Raw genomic sequence first — 19,422 nt, 5'->3', positions numbered from 1 at the left:
TCTAATTGTCTTTTGACTCTTTTCTGAAAATGTGGGATGCTTTAAATGCCCAAATGGCGCACTTCATCTGCATAATTTTCTCTCTTCTAACTATGTTATTTTCTACTTTTTCTTTTGTGATAGAAGCATATTTTTTTTCTTGTGTTTTATAGTTGGATCTGACCCTTTCTTTCAGATGCCAATTCCTAACACATGCAGGAGGAAAGGAGAGAGGGGTCCATGTTCAGCAGGTCTTGTTTAAACATTGATTTGATATTTTGATCACGGTAAAATCATTAAAAAGATACATTCTGATGTATGGGTGTGTGTGTGTGTTAGTTATATAGTTTTCACTAGGTGTTGTTGCCAGATAGCCGATCTGGCTCTGATCGATGAGCTAAAGTCAAGAGAGAGATGATCATAGGACGATTGGTCAAGACCTTCGGATCGGATGTTGCTTCATGTCCACGGTCCTCGAATCAGATTCTACAACACCATCAAAGAAGAAAAATCCTCACACTAAGGGTTCCCCGGTGGTGGGTCCTCCGATGCTTAAGTCAGTCTTCTGTAAAAGCAAATAGAAGAGATCTAAGTTTTTAAAGAGAATTTTGTAGGGAAATCGACTATGAAGTAGAATAGGTTGTTGTAAAAGAGTGGAGAGAAATAATTTAGACTTTAGAGGACGCCGTTTGGAAGATGGAGTTCATAGATGAAGTTAGAATTAATCAGAGCTTTACGAAGGAGATATATTCCAATTTGTATGGGATTTATCTCAGAGAGAAAGCAAGTGGAGAATGGAGTAAGTGTTCATTTTCTCTCATCTGGAGGGTCCTGAGGAGTTTGATTTTATAAATAAAAGCGGGTACCTGTTGTCTGAGGGAACACATCCCATTTTTTCCAGAGCTATAGAGATGCGATGTCTTTGATTGTTAGAGGATAATGACTTGCACATTCTAGAGTTTGTTGAAATTACGGATCTTATTGAGTGGATAGAGGAAGTGGAGTAGTGAAATGGCTTACCACTTGCCATCTACATATAGAATCAATATTTGATCCCAACGGTGCCGATGAGGCTTCCAAAATTATAGGGCGATAGCTTATGCTTGCTGCATAATGAACATGGAGCATAATCTTCATGATTACAGCTGCCGCTCACCACAAAAATGGTCACCTATCTCCATCTATAAATAAGGAGCACAAGCTCTTTTCCTTCCATTGTTCTTCGGTTCTTCACTAAGTGTTGGAGGTCCCTGTCGGAAGTAGCTTTAGCAAGGGATTTGTTGCAAATCCAATCTCCTTCCCAAGCAACTCACCTTAGTCTACTTGAGAATTGCCAATTTTAGCATTAGTTCGGGAGTTAACGGCAACAATCACCTTTGGTGAGATGAAGCAATCTTTGGAAGCAAAGTTGCATACTCTTTATGGATGCTGCACTTGTTTCCGGGGTGTGCAAGGAAATTGATCAAATTGCAAAATCGATTCAAATCACTAATTTTGGTTCAATGTTGAATTGATTTTTTTATATTTGGTTTAGTTTCGATTTCGGTTTAAAAATTTTAGAAATTGAAAAACTCTATTTGATTTTGATTTTGAAAAACTTGATTTAGATTGAACTGATTTAAGGAAATATATGCATAGATATTGGAAAAAAAATATAGGAATACCTCATCAACTTTAACTTAATTTCATTTATATTTCTGTACTTTAAAAAGTATCAAATTGATTTTTCTAGTTATCAATATATTTCGATGTGGTTCAGCTATTTATTTTACCAATAAACAGTATTAAATTTTTTTCTCAATAGATTAAAATACCTCTTGTTCATGGATGAGCTTAGAAGAGAAAAAAAATGAGAAGAAAAAATGATGAAGAGGAAAGAGAGGAGGAGAGAAGGATCGTCGATAAGGAATGAGTTATTGAAGAAGGAGGATAAGAAGGAGAAGAGGGTGGGAAGGACGAAGAGAGGAAAGAATATGTTATCGATAGAATGGGGTGGAGGTGGAAGAGGCTGCCGTGAAGGTGGATGGCTTATGGATGGTTTGGAGGAAGAGGAGGATGAAGAGGCAAAATATATAAGGAGAAAGGAAAAGAGGTGGAGGGAGCCGCTATGGAGAAAAAAATGAGTGAGAGAGAAGGATTTTTTTCTATGAGAAGGAGCGGATGTAGAGGGGGCCATCTAAAGGGATAAAGCTCATGGGTTGGTTTGGAAGAGAAAGAGGACGAGGAGGAGAAAGAGAATAAGAAAGAAAGACAGGAGGAGAGAGGGATCGCCGGCAGGGAATAGGATGGAGGAGGAGGACAAAGAGAAGAAGAGACTGGAGAGGAAGAAGATTGGAAAGGCAAAAAGTGATGAAGGTGGAGGAGGCCATGCGAAGAGGGATGGTTTTTGAGCGGCTTGGAGGAGGATGAGGAGGAGAAGTGAATAAGAAGGAAGAGGAGGAGATGGAGGAATGGACGGAAAAAGGGAAGGAGAAAAGGGAAGAGAGAAAGAGGAGAAGAAGAAATAGATGAAAAAGAAGAAGATGAGGATAAATGAGTGGAGGAAGGATGGAGAGAAAGAGGGACGCCGGTAATGGAGGAAGATGGGATCAACCAGAGAGGAGAAAAGAGGGAGGAGATGAAGATATGGATAACTTTATCATTTTAAAAAATTCTGCTAATGAAGATAGACAATTGAACCATATTAAAAAATATCGATAATTAGAACTATCAGTTTGATACTTTTAAAATATAGAGGATGTAAATAAAATGAAATTAAAGTTGAGAAGGTCTTCATATAATTTTTTCTAGATATTATATATAAATCATTGCCAGTTCACTTATATTTTTTTCTGGCCCTACTTATTTAGTCCATCGTATAAGCTACCCATTTTAGATGTTTAGAAAAAAATTAAAATGGAACCAAATAGATTTTTTGATTGAATTTGAACCAATTTTCTATATGACTGATTCGATTTTAGTTTTAAAAATTAGTTTCAACCAATTCAATTTGAAAATTGATCTCAAATTGATTCGAGTCAAGACATGTACACCTCTATCCGTTCCTCGAGAAGTTGATACTTGACCAAGTTAATGTCCAACACGATCGGCGCGGAATATGTTTGGACCTCGAGATCCAATGTCGAATGACGAGGGCGAAGCATGCCGGGTCAAGCATTTATAGGCAGCGGCCTGAACCGTCCCCATCTCGTAGGCGGGAAAAGTAGGGCTGGTTCCTCGCTTCCTTCTTCGAGAGTTTGGACTCTATTTCGAAGCCCCTGCTTATTTCTTTTCCGAACTCCTCCCTGCACTGCCCCGCCGTCGCCGCTCCGCCATGGGAATAAAGGTTAGTGCTTTGGATCCATCCATCCCTCCTTCGAACCCCAATGCCTCTTCCTCTTCCTCTGATGGTCTCCGTCCCTTCCGCTATCTCTCTGTGTGCTAGGGTTTGACGAAGCTTCTCGCGGACAACGCTCCGAAGGCCATGAAGGAACAAAAGTTCGAGAGCTATTTCGGTCGGAAGATCGCCATCGACGCCAGCATGAGCATCTACCAGTTCCTCGTCCGTCGATAAATCCTCCTCCTTGTCTCTGTTAGGGCAGCAATCCAGTTTGCAGAATCAATTCTTTCTTCTCCTTATTCTTTTCACTTGTTTTCCTTGGGTTTGGCGCTAGAAAAGAGTTCTTCCTTTGTTAGATGAGTTTTAGGGTTTTGGGTTTCTAACAAGTTTCGATTTTTATGCTTTGTCGGTAGATTGTTGTGGGAAGGACGGGAATGGAAACCCTCACCAATGAGGCCGGTGAAGTCACAAGGTTGATATTTTTTTTTAATTTTATTTTCCGATAATAGTTGAATTTTGGTACGGCAATCTCTACTGAGCGTCTCAATCCGTGGGGTCCTTTTCTTTTTGTCTGACTATTCGTACTTGGTAGTCACTTGCAAGGGATGTTCAACCGGACAATAAGATTGCTGGAGGCTGGAATCAAGCCAGTGTAACTTCCTGCCCTTTTTCTTGAAGACCATTGCCGTTTTCACAATGCCGGTCTTTAATTTGTTTTATTCATAAAGGCATTTTCTGCATTTTCTTGCTGAAGCTTGTAATCTATTATGCCAGATATGTTTTTGATGGTCAGCCACCAGATCTGAAGAAACAAGAACTTGCAAAGAGGTATGGTTTAAGAAGTTTGCTTTATATAGCTTTGATATTTTGAGCTACATTTGGAAGGTTGCAGGTTCTCGAGAAGGGAAGATGCCACCAAGGATTTGAGTACAGCAATAGAGGTAAGTGGCTATCTTTCATTGAATAGCAATTTAGAATGCTGTGTTCTCCCTTTATACTTTTCTTTGTTCTTTGTGAAGTTGTTCCCATATCCTTTTTATCCCTTTGCAGGATGGAGATAAGGAGAGCATTGAAAAATTCAGCAAAAGGACTGTGAAGGTGGTTTTCAATGTCCCACTATTGCATCCCTTATTTTATTTTTCAAAGGATATAAATCAAGAAATGATTACCTTATTCTTGAGCGACCCAAAGATTCAAACTTCTGAAATTTCTAGAACTTAACTACAATTTACTTTTGACTTTTGAACATTGACGTTTACACAGCAACTGCAGAATATTTTACCACAGTAGCATGATGTTGTCTTGTTGAACGATAGAAAGTATTGTAAAAACAAAGCAGCAGGGAATCTTTATTTTGTTGACTGCATTCAATGTAACAATAAAAACTACTCTGCCATCCGAGGCACTGAACCATGAGCATTTTATTTCCTAGTTGGAGGAGATGAGAATATCCCAGACTCTGGTGCTATTGTGGAACTGAGACCTAGGTGCCCAGTTTAATTGTTTCCTGCTCAACTGTATCCAGCCTTACTAAAATCATGACAATGGAGGGTCTTTACAAAGTTTAGGCTGCTACATACAAGTTTGATAACTATCTAACCAAGTGTTGGTATAGGAAAGGAGTACCGAGTTTGAGTACTTTCAACTCATGACATCTCAAACAACGTTCAATAGTTTGGATAGTTTTGTATGTTGACTTGCTGCCATCATTGGTACTTGCTTCATAGTCAATATGTGGCTGAATATTTGGATTCTTAAAAATGCATGCACTTGGCTACAATCCACAGTAACATTTCATTGTCTCCTGTGACTTATTTTTGTCTATTATAATGTTGATATTTGTGGTCCATGTAGGTGAATTTCCTACATAAAACTATGATAGATGTATTTTTAGTTCAAAGAAAAATGTTCTCTTTGGTGATCAGAACTCATAACAGATGCTTGATTCATATGGAGCATTTGTTTAAAAAAAAAATTCAAATGTTAAGTTTATGGGCTTTGCTGAAGTTGTTTGTTTCTGGCAGGTTACGAAGCAACACAATGAAGACTGTAAACAACTTCTAAGACTGATGGGTGTGCCTGTAATTGAGGTTATATAGATAACTTGATCAATTTTGTTTATTTTTATTGAACTCATTCATGCATTTATCCATCAATGAGCTACTGTGTCATACTTAGAAGAGTTTATGTTGGCATGACAGGCAGCAAACGAACTTGTTTTTCCATATAAGACTAATCTAAACTAAACTACAACACTTGGAAAAGTGACATCCAGAATGCCAGGATGACAGTGCTTACCTATTGGCATGTGACATGAGCTACTTATGACAAAAAAAGTTTATGCTGTTTTCTGCACATTAAATGTTTTCCCTTATCCTAGAAATTTTTTTGACTTGTTTACTAAATTCCACAGGCACCTTCTGAAGCAGAAGCAGAGTGTGCAGCACTTTGTAAAAGCGATAAGGCATGAAAATAATGTGCTGGCTAGTGACTGCTATTTCGATCTTTATATTAATATTGTATACAGGTTTATAATTTCATGATTATTTTAACATTTAGGTGTATGCTGTGGCCTCAGAGGATATGGATTCACTAACTTTTGGGGCCCCTAGGTTTCTTCGCCACTTAATGGATCCAAGCTCAAAAAAAGTCCCTGTGATGGAATATGAAGTCTCAAAGGTGCCTTACGTTGTAGACCGTGTAATGCTTGTTACTTTATCTTGAACTTTTTGATCTCATGCTTAAGTTTCAGGTACTAGAGGAACTAGAATTCACCATGGACCAATTCATCGACTTGTGCATTCTTAGTGGATGTGACTACTGTGATAGTATTAAAGGTATTTTGGCTTTTAAAAAATAAGTTTTTATTTACAAATACTAATCGAGGTGAGCTTTGGTGCAACAATAAGGTTGCTCCACTGTGACTTGGAGGTCATGGGTTCAAAACATAGAAATAGCCTCTTTGCATGCGAGGGTTAATGCTGCATACATCTAATCCTTTCTAGGCCCTACAATGGTGTGAGCCTTGTGTGATGGGCCCCCATTTTTATTTATATATACTAACTACAACTTTATGACGCAATGTGGAGTTCAAATATTTAATATGCTGCTCCATCCTTCTTAGTTGGACAGTTCTTTTGGTTTTTTGAGTGAAAAGGAAGTTTTAGTAGTTATAAATTTACAATCAATTACCAATATGGTGCCATCTGCTAACATATTTTGCCTATATCCCTATTTTAGGCTGAGCAGAAGGAAAAGTATAGCCAACCGAAAAAAACACCATGTGGTTGGGGGGATGGGTCATGTTTCTAATAATTATAATGTACATATTAACGGATACATAGAGATAAGGGAATAGATGTTCGGATTATCATAAAAAGTTAATGATTTTTGCTGCTCAAACTTCAGCTGCTGTTCATGTCCTATTGAATATCAAACCCTTATCCTCCTTAGTTGTCCTTGTAACTCTATTGGCATTCAATCTTATCCTTAACCTGTCAATCACCATTGTATTATCTACAATAACATACTTCATGTCACATTTTCTTGAATAGCAATAGTAAGATTACTAATGACAGGTGCAGCTATGGGCTCAGCATTGATTCTTGGTGTATGTATATGCCTATTTATGGGCCGAGTCTGCATGCACATCATATTAATTACACTCTTTAATCTCTTTCTCTTAATTAATGTTTTAGAAAATATTATACAGTTCCATCTGAAGCTTTCTGCCTTGCAAAGAAAGTGCTCATGGAAGGTGGTTTAATTCATTGGACTGTGAACAATCTTAGTTCTATTAGTGTAAACTTATTATTGTCATCATGCATTTAATTTTTGAATTTATCTTTTGCTTTCACTACGCATGCCACAGGAACTGGGTAATAATGCTGTCAATGCATGCCTTTGAAATAGGTATTGGAGGGCAAACAGCTTTGAAGCTTATCCGACAGCATGGTTGCATAGAAGATATGTTGGAGAACATAAACAAAGAAAGGTGTATCTAACAACATGGTTTATGATTAATTTTCTCTTTCATGTCTGCAGACATTTTTGGGTTAAAAATTTGTGCCTATTTCTTTTATTTGGTATATGTAGAACTGTAGAGCTGGAACTTGATGGACTACCAAGCTAGATAAACACGAGTTCCTTCAACAGGCAATTGCTGTTATGAGTTGTTATGGTGCTATCAATGATTACACTTAAATACATATCTGAATTGTTGGTTGAGTGGAATATAACTCCAATACAAGACAGTTGTTATCAACTGATTAAGCTGCAAAAGCATTATGCATGCATATTATATGCTGATTATCGTTAATGGGTTGCAAAAATTTGTGAAGCAACGAGTTCAATGCTATCCAAATTTTGTTCAGTACCTTAATCAAATTACTGATGATGAATTTGTCAAACCATGCTCTTGAATCGATTGTTGATGCTTAAAAGACTAGTGCTTTGGTGCTCAGTTCTGATGTTTTTCCCCTGTATATAGTGTCTTCATCCAACCCCACTTTTTATTATTGGCCTCTTTAAGGCCTTCATAGACTAAACTCTTCTCACATGGCTTGTGTTTCTTCATTTTGTCATGTAGTTTTTTGATACTTCATTATGCACTAATGTTTTTGTATCATATAATATCATATAACTTTCTTTTTTATGTATTGCTTCTTTTCTTGACACCATAGCTACATCACTTCTTCACAGCTTCTGCTAATGTTGATAAATGCCAACCGCAACTTACAAAAAGAATATACTTTTATGTACAAAGAAAGCTGAGTTTCTCAATGACTATTGGAAGGGTGTAATTGGTTTTTCTACTATGAAAGCAACACGTAAATGTACATTGTCACCCCCACCTTTAGTATTTCATGTTTCTGTACCTTCTTATGTCGATTGTGTAATTCAAAAATATAAAAGTTTGGTTTTCCTCCTTTGACGGTGATGATTGGAAGCAAAAATCTAATGACGTTGTGACATATGTACATGTAATTTTTTTTATTGGCGATAAATCAATTTGGGCAAAATGACATATTATTTTGTGATTTTATATATGATTTAGGAAGTTTAATTGATGCTGCGAGGTGATTAACCTTAATTAAATCTGGTAGAAGTGGCTTAGATTAAATATTTAGGGATTTTTTTGCATACATACCTTCCTACATATTGGAATTTATGTGAATATACATTCAAAATTGATATTTGCATGTATATTCTTACAAAACATTTATTTTGCATGTATACTATTCTTTTTCCCCTTTTTTTTTTTGCATATTTACCTATGCCATCTAATACCGGTAAGAAATTAGCAATTTAAAATTGAAATGTCTGAAACATTCTCAACGAGTAGGCATGCAAAAAGAAATATTTGTAAGGATACACATTCAAATAGCAACTTTGTGAGGTATTCCTACAATTTTACATTTTTAGGAGGGTATTATGCAAAAAAAAAAAAATCCTTGGGTTTTTGCATGAATATGCTTTTAAATATTAGAATTTAGGTGAATATACATCCAACGTTGATATTTGTATGCATATCCTCATAAAACACTGCTTTTGCATGAATACACTTGAGAAAATGGTTCAATTGATGCCATTAATCAAAATCACATTGATTTAAATAAAAAATTAATTAAAATTATGAAATAATCTTTTTACCTCTGTTATAGGTAGCAGGATAAAGGATCTCGCTGTCCCGAACCATTGAACTTTCTGTCTTCTCTTTTGCTCAGGATCGTCCTAATTCCTTTGCCTTCTCTAAGAAATTTTCTATTTTCTTTTGATCTCTCTCTCACTCCCTTGTCTGGAATGAAAATCATTCCCTCGACTCTCTTCTTTGTCGGCGGCCTCCCTCTTTAGCCTTCGCTGGAGTTCTCTCTACTATAATCTGAGCCCTTTTTATCACCATGTGAGTTTTCCATTCATTGTATTTTTTTTTTACATGAAGATGGCTTGGTCTTGCCTTTAGCTCTATGGATTATTTTAAGGAAAGCATTATGAGAGATTTGCAATGTTTATCATTTAGCGTGCGAGATTTGCAGTGTGTATCTTTTAGAGTTGGAAACCTTCTTGTGTGCAGGCAAATGGCTGATTTAAAATCACTATGACAATATAGGTCCCAAACATTAGGTGTGTTCTTTTTCCAAAAAATCGAAGCTCCAAAGAAAAGTGGCTTAAAGTATCCAATGTAAGGAGTGGCCTTCGACCACGTAGAAAGGTTGTTAGTGTGTTTGAAGGGTTTTGCAGTCCTTTAATGGCTTTGGTCAGGGATGATTTATGTTGTTCTTTCATCCATGAGCACAACATACCAAAGAAGCTTGATCATTGCAATCTATTGTGTGCCTTTAAGGGATTTTGATCGCTTTCTATATTCTAATCCATACCCTCACATAAAGATCTTCCATAACTCTCTTTGTCAACTAATCATCGAATCTATCTTTTCTTGAGCTATGTTTTTATAGAAAATATTGAGGAGCAGGCACTAGACTAATCTGAGTGTTCGAACAAATTGAAATAAACAAAACTAAAATTAGATTTTTTTTTTTTTTGGGTGTATATGCTGTCATAAACATGTGAAATTGTATAAATACCTTTGCAAAGTTGCTATTTGCATGCATACCCTTATAAATTTTTCTTTTTGCATATCTACTGGTTAAGGGTATTTCAGTCATTTTAATTTTAAACGGTTAATTCCTTAACGGCATTAATGTAGGTTTATATGCAAAAAAGATAAAAAGGATATACATGCAAAACAAGTGTTTGATGAGGCTATATATGCAAATATCAGTTTTGGGAGGGTATTCACATTAATTCCTATATTAAGTAGGGTAAAAACCCAATATTTAACTGCATAAGTCGATGATATCTCATTACATCAACACTACTGCCATGTGGTTTATCACTTGTAGTTTATCACTTATAGACATGTTAGGTAAGCAAAAATAGTTTATCACTGATAGACATGCTACATGACCAAAATACCATTTAACTTTTGCGTTATATGTGAATGAAGACAACGGTCGTATTGGGCATTTCACACACCTTTGCAAATGCTCAAAATGCCTTAAGTTTATCAACAGCCCCTTTATAGATACTGAAACATACCCTATGTTTGTCGACAACTGTATCTATAAAATGGCCATGGGGATAGATATTGTAGCTTAGAGTGCTTTTGTACTTATTGCTTGGCAAGTAATGAATTTGGAAGGCTTGGTTTTATGTGTCCATATTTGCTTGTTCAAATTGCTTGTGGCGCATGCCTCAATCAAACGAGTATGGGGGCAAGGTCTCTGTTAAGCAGCTCACTTCTTTGGAATAAAATGAACTTCGATAAGCTCTCTTCTGTCATATGCAGAAAATGTATGAGTGCACATCTGAACCTGTCGATAGCTTGTGCAAGATAAATTTTATATTTGCTGACCTTGTGGTTTGAGTTTCTGAAATGCAAGACTTCCAGCAGCTGTGTAGTAACATTGTAGGAATGCTCTCTGTCTCTTTTATGTTGTTAGACTTTTGTTTGATCCATTTTTTAATGCAGGTATCAAATACCTGAGGACTGGCCATATCAAGAAGCTCGACGCCTGTTTAAAGAACCTCTTGTGTCTAAAGAATTTCCAGAGCTCAAATGGACTGCTCCAGAGGAGGAGGTAACTACTGTTATTCAAGTTAGTTCAGTCTATTAATTTAACTTCAAACAAATAACAAGAACTTCCAAACCAATAACAAGATCTTTTCTTTTCCTCATTATTTAGGGTCTTGTGGACTTTCTGGTGAAAGAAAATGGTTTCAACCATGATCGAGTAACAAAGGTATTCATTCATGCCATATAACAGGTTTCCTCAAGCTTATTTCCCTCAAAATCCTTGATATAGACTAATTATTCTTGTCTATTCGATAGGCAATAGAAAAGATTAAAGCAGCAAAGAATAAATCCTCCCAAGGGCGGTAAGCACTACAGTGTCATTACTTGTGTTTTCTTCCTCACCCCCCCCCCCATTTTTTCCTTGATAGATTTATGACACTATTTAGAATTTTGTAGACTGGAATCCTTTTTTAAGCCAGTTGTCAGTGCATCTGTGCCTCTTAAACGAAAGGTATGTCTTGCAAGCATATTGTTGCTTTCCTTTCATTTTTTCTTACCCTTTTGCAGCAACAGCTAAAATGTTTAGCACCTTCTCTGCATTTAAAATAGATGCTTTGTCATGTTTAATTTTGACTCAAACATCTTTGAAACATGTGGATGGTTAGACTTCATCAGAACTGTTTGACTTTGACCGTTGATATTGAATACTATTCCATTGAACAAATATGGCATAGCTCCGTAGGCTGTTTTGTGACCCTGTCTCTGATGTCGCATTTGCAGAATGTATAAGGTTCTCTATGGATATTCGAATTGTGATGTACTTTTATGTTTTGTTGGTACTATGACATAGTTTTACAAACAGTAAAGATTTATTTTTATTTTCTACTAACTAGAAACTGTGATCACATTAAAATATAAAAAAATCATAGGTGTGGCTGCCAAAAATTTGCAGGCATCACTAGCTATCTTTCTTGAGGTTTTATTAGCATATTCTGTACTTATATATGCTGATGTAATGTTCTTTTTCCACATCTGCTTTCATTATTTCATTTAGTCGAAGAGCATTAATTTCAACAGTGTACATGTACAAAGAAAAAGAAAAGCTACAATCAACGCAGATGGCTGCATGATATTCAAACTTGCACTCACATATTGTTTTTAGTTTAATTTTGTTTTAGAAGTTGAATCCATTGCATCACAATTCTTCTGCTTGATTTCTAGTTTACCATTTAACATCTGCAGTCTTGTTAATCACATATTACACCTCTGCATACACGTGCAGCGCATCCAAATAAGTCATCATTATGTGGATCAGTGATCCTAGACAAAATTACTAGGCTTAAGTAGTTTTTTGAGAATCTATGCATGTAAGCAGTTAACTTCAATCTCATATCTTTTAATTATACATAATATTTTTATTAATGTCTCTTTGGATGCTGAAAATTAGCTTAAACTTCAAAAACATAATTACTAGTCGAATTTGAGTCATATCAGCTGGATGCAAAAGCTTATTTCAACAATGTTATGATTCCGATTAGTTCAAAATCTATATGTATTTTATATGTGCAGTGCCAAAATGTAGTGATTCTTCTTAGTTTTTATGGTAGTCCAGCATGAATTTTCTTTTTTCTCATTTCCTTTTTCCCACAAGCTGGACAGATGTACACATGATCCATTACCAAACCAGCACTTCTCGTGATGGTTTTGTTGGAGGTTTATATTTGATGAGTCATTCTGGGTGTTCTGGCCCACGATTTAGCAGTCATTTGAGAGTAAAACATCAGTTTGGGGGACTCGTGTGTTACTTTGTCAGTGCATGTAACATGACAGCTGTTGGCTTGTTGTTAATCTATGAATGTTTCCCTAGGCAATGAGGTTGTCTAATTCTTTGACACTGGAGTTTGGTTCATAAGATGCTACTTAATCTCATTACTGTGGATTGCTTTGGGATCAAGATTTTTGAAGAACCATCACTTTGGTTTAAGGGCCTCACTTTTAACATTATTGCATATCTTTCTATCTGCATCTTCCAGTTTGTTTTTTCGTCTGAAACTGATTGCATGTCATGAGAACCTAAGGCTAGAATATCCATCCACTTTATTTTTTTTCCATTTACCTAAATGCAATATCTGTTCCTTTTGTCTCCTCGCTCTCTTGTGGATTCATTAACTTGCAATAATTCTTTTCTACTGTAGATACCTTCAATGAAAGAAGCATAGAAGCTGTCATTAGGGGGTGCTTAAGTTTATAACCATTTTCAGTCTAAGTCGAACAATGTTACTTTTTCAGAGAGCAATTACTTGTTCTTACCTGAATGTGGCCTTAAAAAAGAGCTTCATTGACTTCTCAGAATACATCTTACATGAAGCTAAAAGTTTCTCTATTTTGGGGAAATGGAAAGATAAATGGGCATACAACCTGGACCTGCTCCTCTCCTTGGTCTCTGTGATTCCTGGGTAACAGGAAAACAGATGCATGCTTGGCACTCCAAATCAGCACTGGAGTCTCAGGTGTCATGCTACTAGTCTATATGAGCTCAAATCTCCAATATTGGCAGTTTAAAACAATTAATTTCATTGCTGCAATTCTGATGCCATTAGGTGTTACCTATAGGCATCTGTTTCAGCAAATGATGCCGACAAAATTCAATTGATCCTTAGAAGAAATTGATGAATGGTTTATTTTTATATGTTAAGATTAAAATTGGTAAAGAACATCCTTGAATGGGAAATTCCTATCGCATCTTCTGCATTACAAAAATATGTAGATTGTGGGATTATGTAAGGTCAACCTTGGTCATTCACGGGGACCTCATTGATTAATCTATTGAGAGGGTGGAGAGTCACTCTCTAACTGTGTATTCAAACTAAATAGGTGTGAACTTTGAAGGGGAAAGAAACATGATTTGATTTCTGATGTTATATTTGAGGAAGCAGATCCTTTACATGTGAAGGAAACTAAAAATGTTGCATCCTCTTTAGCTTATTAGTACATTTAGAACTTCTCAAAGACCCAGTTGATTGCCAACTTTAAGCTCGCGCACTGGCATAATACTTTATTTATTACCGAAGTATTATTGCATATGCAAGTGAATGTGACTTGTCATCATTTTATTTTTTATTTATTATTATGCCTTTTTATTTTCTGGTGGGTGTGCATGCATGTATACATGCATGTTACATTATTCATGAAATTTTTTAACTTGGAGAGCAGAAACTAGATGGCGGTGTTTCTTGAATATGGTTATGTTTGTGGTGAACTATTAACAAGCTTCACCTTGGTTCTGCATACATGCGATTTGATTCACCTTTTGACCAAATCATATTTTTGCCTTTCTAAGATGATAAGACAACTATCCGTATCCGTCCTCTAGCTGCCTGAAAGATCTATACTGCAAGCTCTTGCTAAATTTAGCTGCTTTAATCATCTATATACTGAAATTGGATTTTGCGTTGCTTTTGCTAATCCTTTATAGCGTTTGCTTTTCTGATTTCTTTCGTACCAGGAAGCACCAGACAAGGTAGTGAAGGAAACTACAGGCAAGAAGTCCAAGACTGGAGGTCGGAAGAAGAAATAGTTTGAAGTGCAATCAAGATATGGGAGGAGAATAGTGAAGGAAACACTGTATTTGCCTCCCCATGTGCTCGCGCACCACAAAATAACCGAGTTCTTTTCGTGGTGCGATGCGACCGTATGTAGAGTTTTGGATGGTCTTGCTGTTCATATTTAAATTTTTTTACTTGTCGCTACTGCAGTTATGCTAGGCTTTGCAAATTAGAAATTCAGACAACTATCGAGGTATCTGTGTAATTATAGAATCATGGGGGATCCGGCATTGACTCGTAATTCTTTGCTAATCTTGTCCTTTTAAGAATTATGAGTTGTACCTATCTTTTGAGTTCTTTGGTTGTCGTAGGTTTTGCCACGGATAAATATCTGATGGGTCGATGAGTTTTCTAAAGGAAAGAGTTTCCATGTCATGTGAGATCGGATGAGTTTGCTTTATTGATTTGTGTGGATAAATTGTTATATGATCTTTGAATCACCATGGTTTTATACTTTTGAATCAAGTTTGGGGCATACAGAGTTGACGGTGGATTAGGATGGTTTCGACAATTGAAATGAGAAATCGTTGAAGGAGGGAGAGAGGAAGAAGGAAAGAGAGGGATGGGGAGGAGGAGAGGGAAAGAGGGCTGTCAAGGTTGTTGTGCTGATGCCATGCCTATTAGGAAGTTGGAGGAGGGGAGATCAAAACAAGAGTCAAAGCTTCTGTGTGATGTTTGGATGAAGTCGGCAATGAAACAATGAAGGCGGCATTGGTGTTGTTGGCTTCATTTAAAAATTATAAAATAAAAAAAATGAAATAGATGTTGAAACTTTTATTTTGGTCGGGTTGGTTAGGGTTGCCGTCATGCATTTGCAAGAATCTTTTATACTTAATTTTTGTTGCATCTCTTGTAGATGACATTCGAGTCTCCCCATGTTCCCCCTTTCTCTTCAACAATCCGTTCTAACCATGTCATAGCCGCATCTACATGCAATGATGTCAAAGGAATTCTTCATTTCTACTAATTTCATACATAGATCAATAAAAAAATGCATGAAGATGGTAAGCAGGTGAACTAATAAACTACCTATAAGCTTCTGGGCTAGCGGCCGAAGACCTGGTGTTCATGTAATACTATAAGTACTCTTTTTCTGAAAATCATAATTTAAATGATAGTTTTGATCTCTAAATATACAAATCCTAGAAATAAAAAAAAAATCCACTGACATTACTAACACTAATATGGCGACAATTATCTGACGGAAGAAGCTAACAGCTACCTTGTTCCTTTATGACATTATCAGTTACAGAGCATTCATCTCTGAAACATTTCTCCATGTCTTCTTCCTCGCTCCTACTTTCCAATATCTCTTGCTTCCCTATTCAAAAACAAAAAATAAAGCATATCATATATTACAAAAACAGATCATAAGCGTGAACTTGTCAGAAATAGGATTGCCAACAATGAACTTATGTTAACTTTCTTCTAGCATATCCAAGCTTATGTTAAGTCTACACTAGTGAGACTGTCGAAGACATATGAAATGGGATTGCCTAACAATTAGTTAATGTAGTTTCCAACTTGATCATATAGAGCTCACCAGCATTTGTTGTTCTGCCTGAACAGTCTATCATTTGTTTGTAGTGAGTTCCCTATTCTACCAAAGGGGGGGGGGGGGGGGGGGGGGGCAAAAAAGAGAATAAAATAAAATATGAAAAAGATAAAATGAACAAGAGAGAAAGTTTCTTTCTCTTTCTTTTCTCTCTCTCCACATGCTTCTCCAATTTCTCTCTCCATTTTTTCTCTCTCTATAATTATTTATCTATACTTTCTCTTTCTATGAAGTTTCTCTATCTAAGATTGATCTAGTAAAAGACTTTTTTTCGATGAATTTGATGGATTCTGTTGAACAAGATCTTGATCTATGATTGTCGGATAGCTTGCTGGTGCTCATCCTGATCAAATTGAATGCTACTAGATTTGATTATCTATAATTTTTTTTTAATTTAACTATATGTAACTAGTTCAATTATGACTTGATGAATCAGATCGATCGGAACGTCGGATACTATTTTCTGATTAGCTTTATTCTAGTCTCTTAGTTTTTCTCTCTTTTTTTAATTATTCTCTCTACTTCATCTTCAACCCAACGAAGGATCCCGAGCTTTGTTGCTTTAAATCAGAATCGACCCGATAGAGAGATTTCAAGCCATCACATTGGTCAAACAGTATGTCCATACCACTCGAGTCAGCTTCTTTCTTGAGAGTGTTTCTTTAGGATAAAAAGAGATCAGAAAAGAGACGGCCTCAAGGAGATGTAGAGGATGTCACAGAGGATGATAAAAGAGTAAAGAATTCGAATGGAGCTCGAGGCAAGATGTGTAGAAACAATTCGATAAAGATAAAAAATGTTAGAAAGAAATAGATGAAGAAAAAAATGAAGTTCAGATCGAAGAAACTCTTTATAGATAGCAATACTACCTTCTGGCTAAGGATCACCCGGTCTTCCAGACCTGGAGCCAACAAATGGTGCTAACTTGGAATACATTACTGACTTCGAAGGCGTGTTAGGTCGGATTGGTCCAAACCGATTCCTTATTTTTTAGACCCAAGAAATGCTCGAGGATTAGACTCTCGAATCCCCAAGCCGAGGAGTCACCACAGCAGAAAGAAGAGCCCACCTCGATGGACAATCGGGAAGAAGAGTCCTGACCACTCAGATGGCTCCCACCCTCAAATCTGCCTTTCGAACTCAACATTGAAAAGGAAAACAAAGAAACAGAAAAGAAGGGAGAAGCATGAAGCAGTAGAAAATAAAAGAGGGGTTGCAAAAGAAAGGCACAAAAACAAAAAAGAAAAAGGGGTGAAAAAGGTAACCTTCAGACGATGGAAGCAACTGAAAAAGGACCGCGATGATGGCTAAGGACCAGAACGACGACAAGACCAAAGAGGAAGAAGAAGCAAGGGGCTCTCTTCCGATTGCACCCAGCAAATCTTCATGGAGAAGAAACAAAGTGGCAAGAGAAGTGCGGAATGGCTACAAATATTATCCCCTGATAGCCACTATCGAAACCTTGACACTCCTCTTTTGCTACGTATACTGACGTATTGAATGATCCGCACAGTCATGCCTCCCGACTCTTCGCTGCACTCAGCCTACGATTGTGCCTTGTAGGATAGGATCCATGGGAGCAATCCATCGCCAACCATGCTCTGACACGTGTAAGTCGCAGTCGATTCAAGGATGATCTTGCAAGCCATCGAATTAGTCAAGGTGAGGATGGCACGATGCTTTAATTAACTCCACCATAATTGTAAATGCACAACTCACGAAATGATGGGATTTCTCTTCCCAAGGTGGTAATAAATGCTAGGCAACTAAAGGACAACTCTCTGGAAAAAAGCCGGAGAGTAGGATTGAGATGGCGACAAAGCTATCCTTTCCACCCAAATCCAATGAAACTGACTTGGGACTTGGAATGAGGGTGCAGTCGATTGACAAGGTGTTATATCCAATGCTTAACTACTTCGAGAAGATGCTGGGGAAGCCCTCGAAACTTGATCGGCTCACACTGCTCGAACAATAATCAAAGACAACGATGACCAGAGATAGTGGTATCACTAGTCCACCTCGAACAGGGCCTCATTGGTCCATGACCAAATACATGCATAATTGGTTGAAAAACAATGTTGTCGACTCAATGAAAGCAAAATACCTCACCAAAGGTCGGTTAAAAATTGATTTAAAGCATCACAATTATGAAGGGAAAGACTCTGGATATAGACTAGAATTAGAAACCTTCACTTTACCAGACATTCAGCTCGTCAAGTAGACAATTACACAAGACAAACTAAAGAGACATTGATGAAGCACTTCTTCATTTAAAAATTTATATTCATTTTAGGATAAATTCATTATAAATTGATTTCATTCTAACAAACTCATTATAATGAGAAAGGAAAGTACAAAAATTTGGCTTGGATAAACTTTGGACTCGATCGACATCTTCGGACTCGATCAACATCCTCAAGTGCAAAATCGAACTATGCTCGATATGGCCCTATTGAGCCCTCGATAACATGCACCCTAGAAGATCCCCTTGACAGCCGCTGGTCCATACCAAAGGATATTAGGAATTGGCATAATTGGTTCCCTCTCGAGAACCCATCCATTTCCCCAGATATTCTTCCAAGGAAAGTTGGAAAGCTATCTTGGGGGAGGTGAAAGACTATCCCTATAAAGGTCCAAGATCTTTCTATAGAGTACGATACTGAAGAAGCCCTAAGTGATCATCGTTGCAGCCCCACGGTCGGAACAATGAGAATTTTCAATATCTCCCATATCAAACTAGAGTTCCTGTGGGCGATCTCCTTAGGGCACCCTGCAGCCAACTGAAGGTAGGGAAAAATCTCTCCAAGGAGAAGTGAGCGCCAACGACTATCGAACATCAGGTAGAACGATACCACTGCAAGATTGTGGAAAATGATTGGAACGAGATCAACTTCAGGTGACAGATCCTCTATTTATAGGGAAGGCAGACTAGCATGTATCCTGTCGCTTCTCTAGTCGCACGATAAGTGTAATCACCTGAAAGACCTCAGAGACCATGCCTCCTAGGGAATAGAATCCTGATTGTCCCTTTTGGCAGGCTGTCATTTTTGGAAAGCACCAATATTAAAAGCCACGCTCTTAAGCCTCTAAATTGTACGACCTCTCATTACACGATCCTCGAAATAAATCACCTTCGACAACCTGTGAAGCATGATATGACACTTACCAGCACCCAATGCATGGCGAATGCAAATGAATTTAAGATTTTCAAGACTCCACTTGCCATGTGCCGCCAAAATAGATACTTCGAAGAGAGAGGTCAGGGTGGTAACTGATAATCGATTACTCTCGTCATCGAAGCAATGAAGCCACTTCAAACTCAGAAGTGGGGGCAATTGTTATTGGATTACCCATTGTCAAATCCAACCTCTCCTCGAGTCGAAGCCGA

General features: G+C 37.2%; 1 protein-coding gene across 1 annotated transcript; it reads left to right on the top strand.

Moving 5' to 3' along the window:
- Positions 1-3,151: 3,151 nt before the first annotated feature.
- Positions 3,152-14,775, top strand: LOC105059737 (flap endonuclease 1-A). The gene is made up of 17 exons (XM_010943151.4): positions 3,152-3,304; positions 3,404-3,520; positions 3,712-3,770; positions 3,891-3,950; positions 4,073-4,126; positions 4,191-4,239; positions 4,349-4,396; positions 5,323-5,388; positions 5,712-5,762; positions 5,858-5,977; positions 6,051-6,135; positions 7,211-7,292; positions 10,830-10,938; positions 11,044-11,100; positions 11,190-11,236; positions 11,331-11,385; positions 14,380-14,775. The coding sequence occupies exons 1-17, from the start codon at positions 3,293-3,295 to the stop codon at positions 14,449-14,451; spliced, it is 1,143 nt and encodes a 380-aa protein (XP_010941453.1). The 5' UTR covers positions 3,152-3,292; the 3' UTR covers positions 14,452-14,775.
- Positions 14,776-19,422: the final 4,647 nt, after the last annotated feature.

This window comes from Elaeis guineensis, chromosome 10 (assembly GCF_000442705.2).
Source record: "Elaeis guineensis isolate ETL-2024a chromosome 10, EG11, whole genome shotgun sequence".
Classification (NCBI taxonomy): Eukaryota; Viridiplantae; Streptophyta; class Magnoliopsida; order Arecales; family Arecaceae; genus Elaeis; species Elaeis guineensis.
Note: the sequence above shows the minus strand (reverse complement) of the source record. Positions and strands in the feature narration are given on the sequence as shown.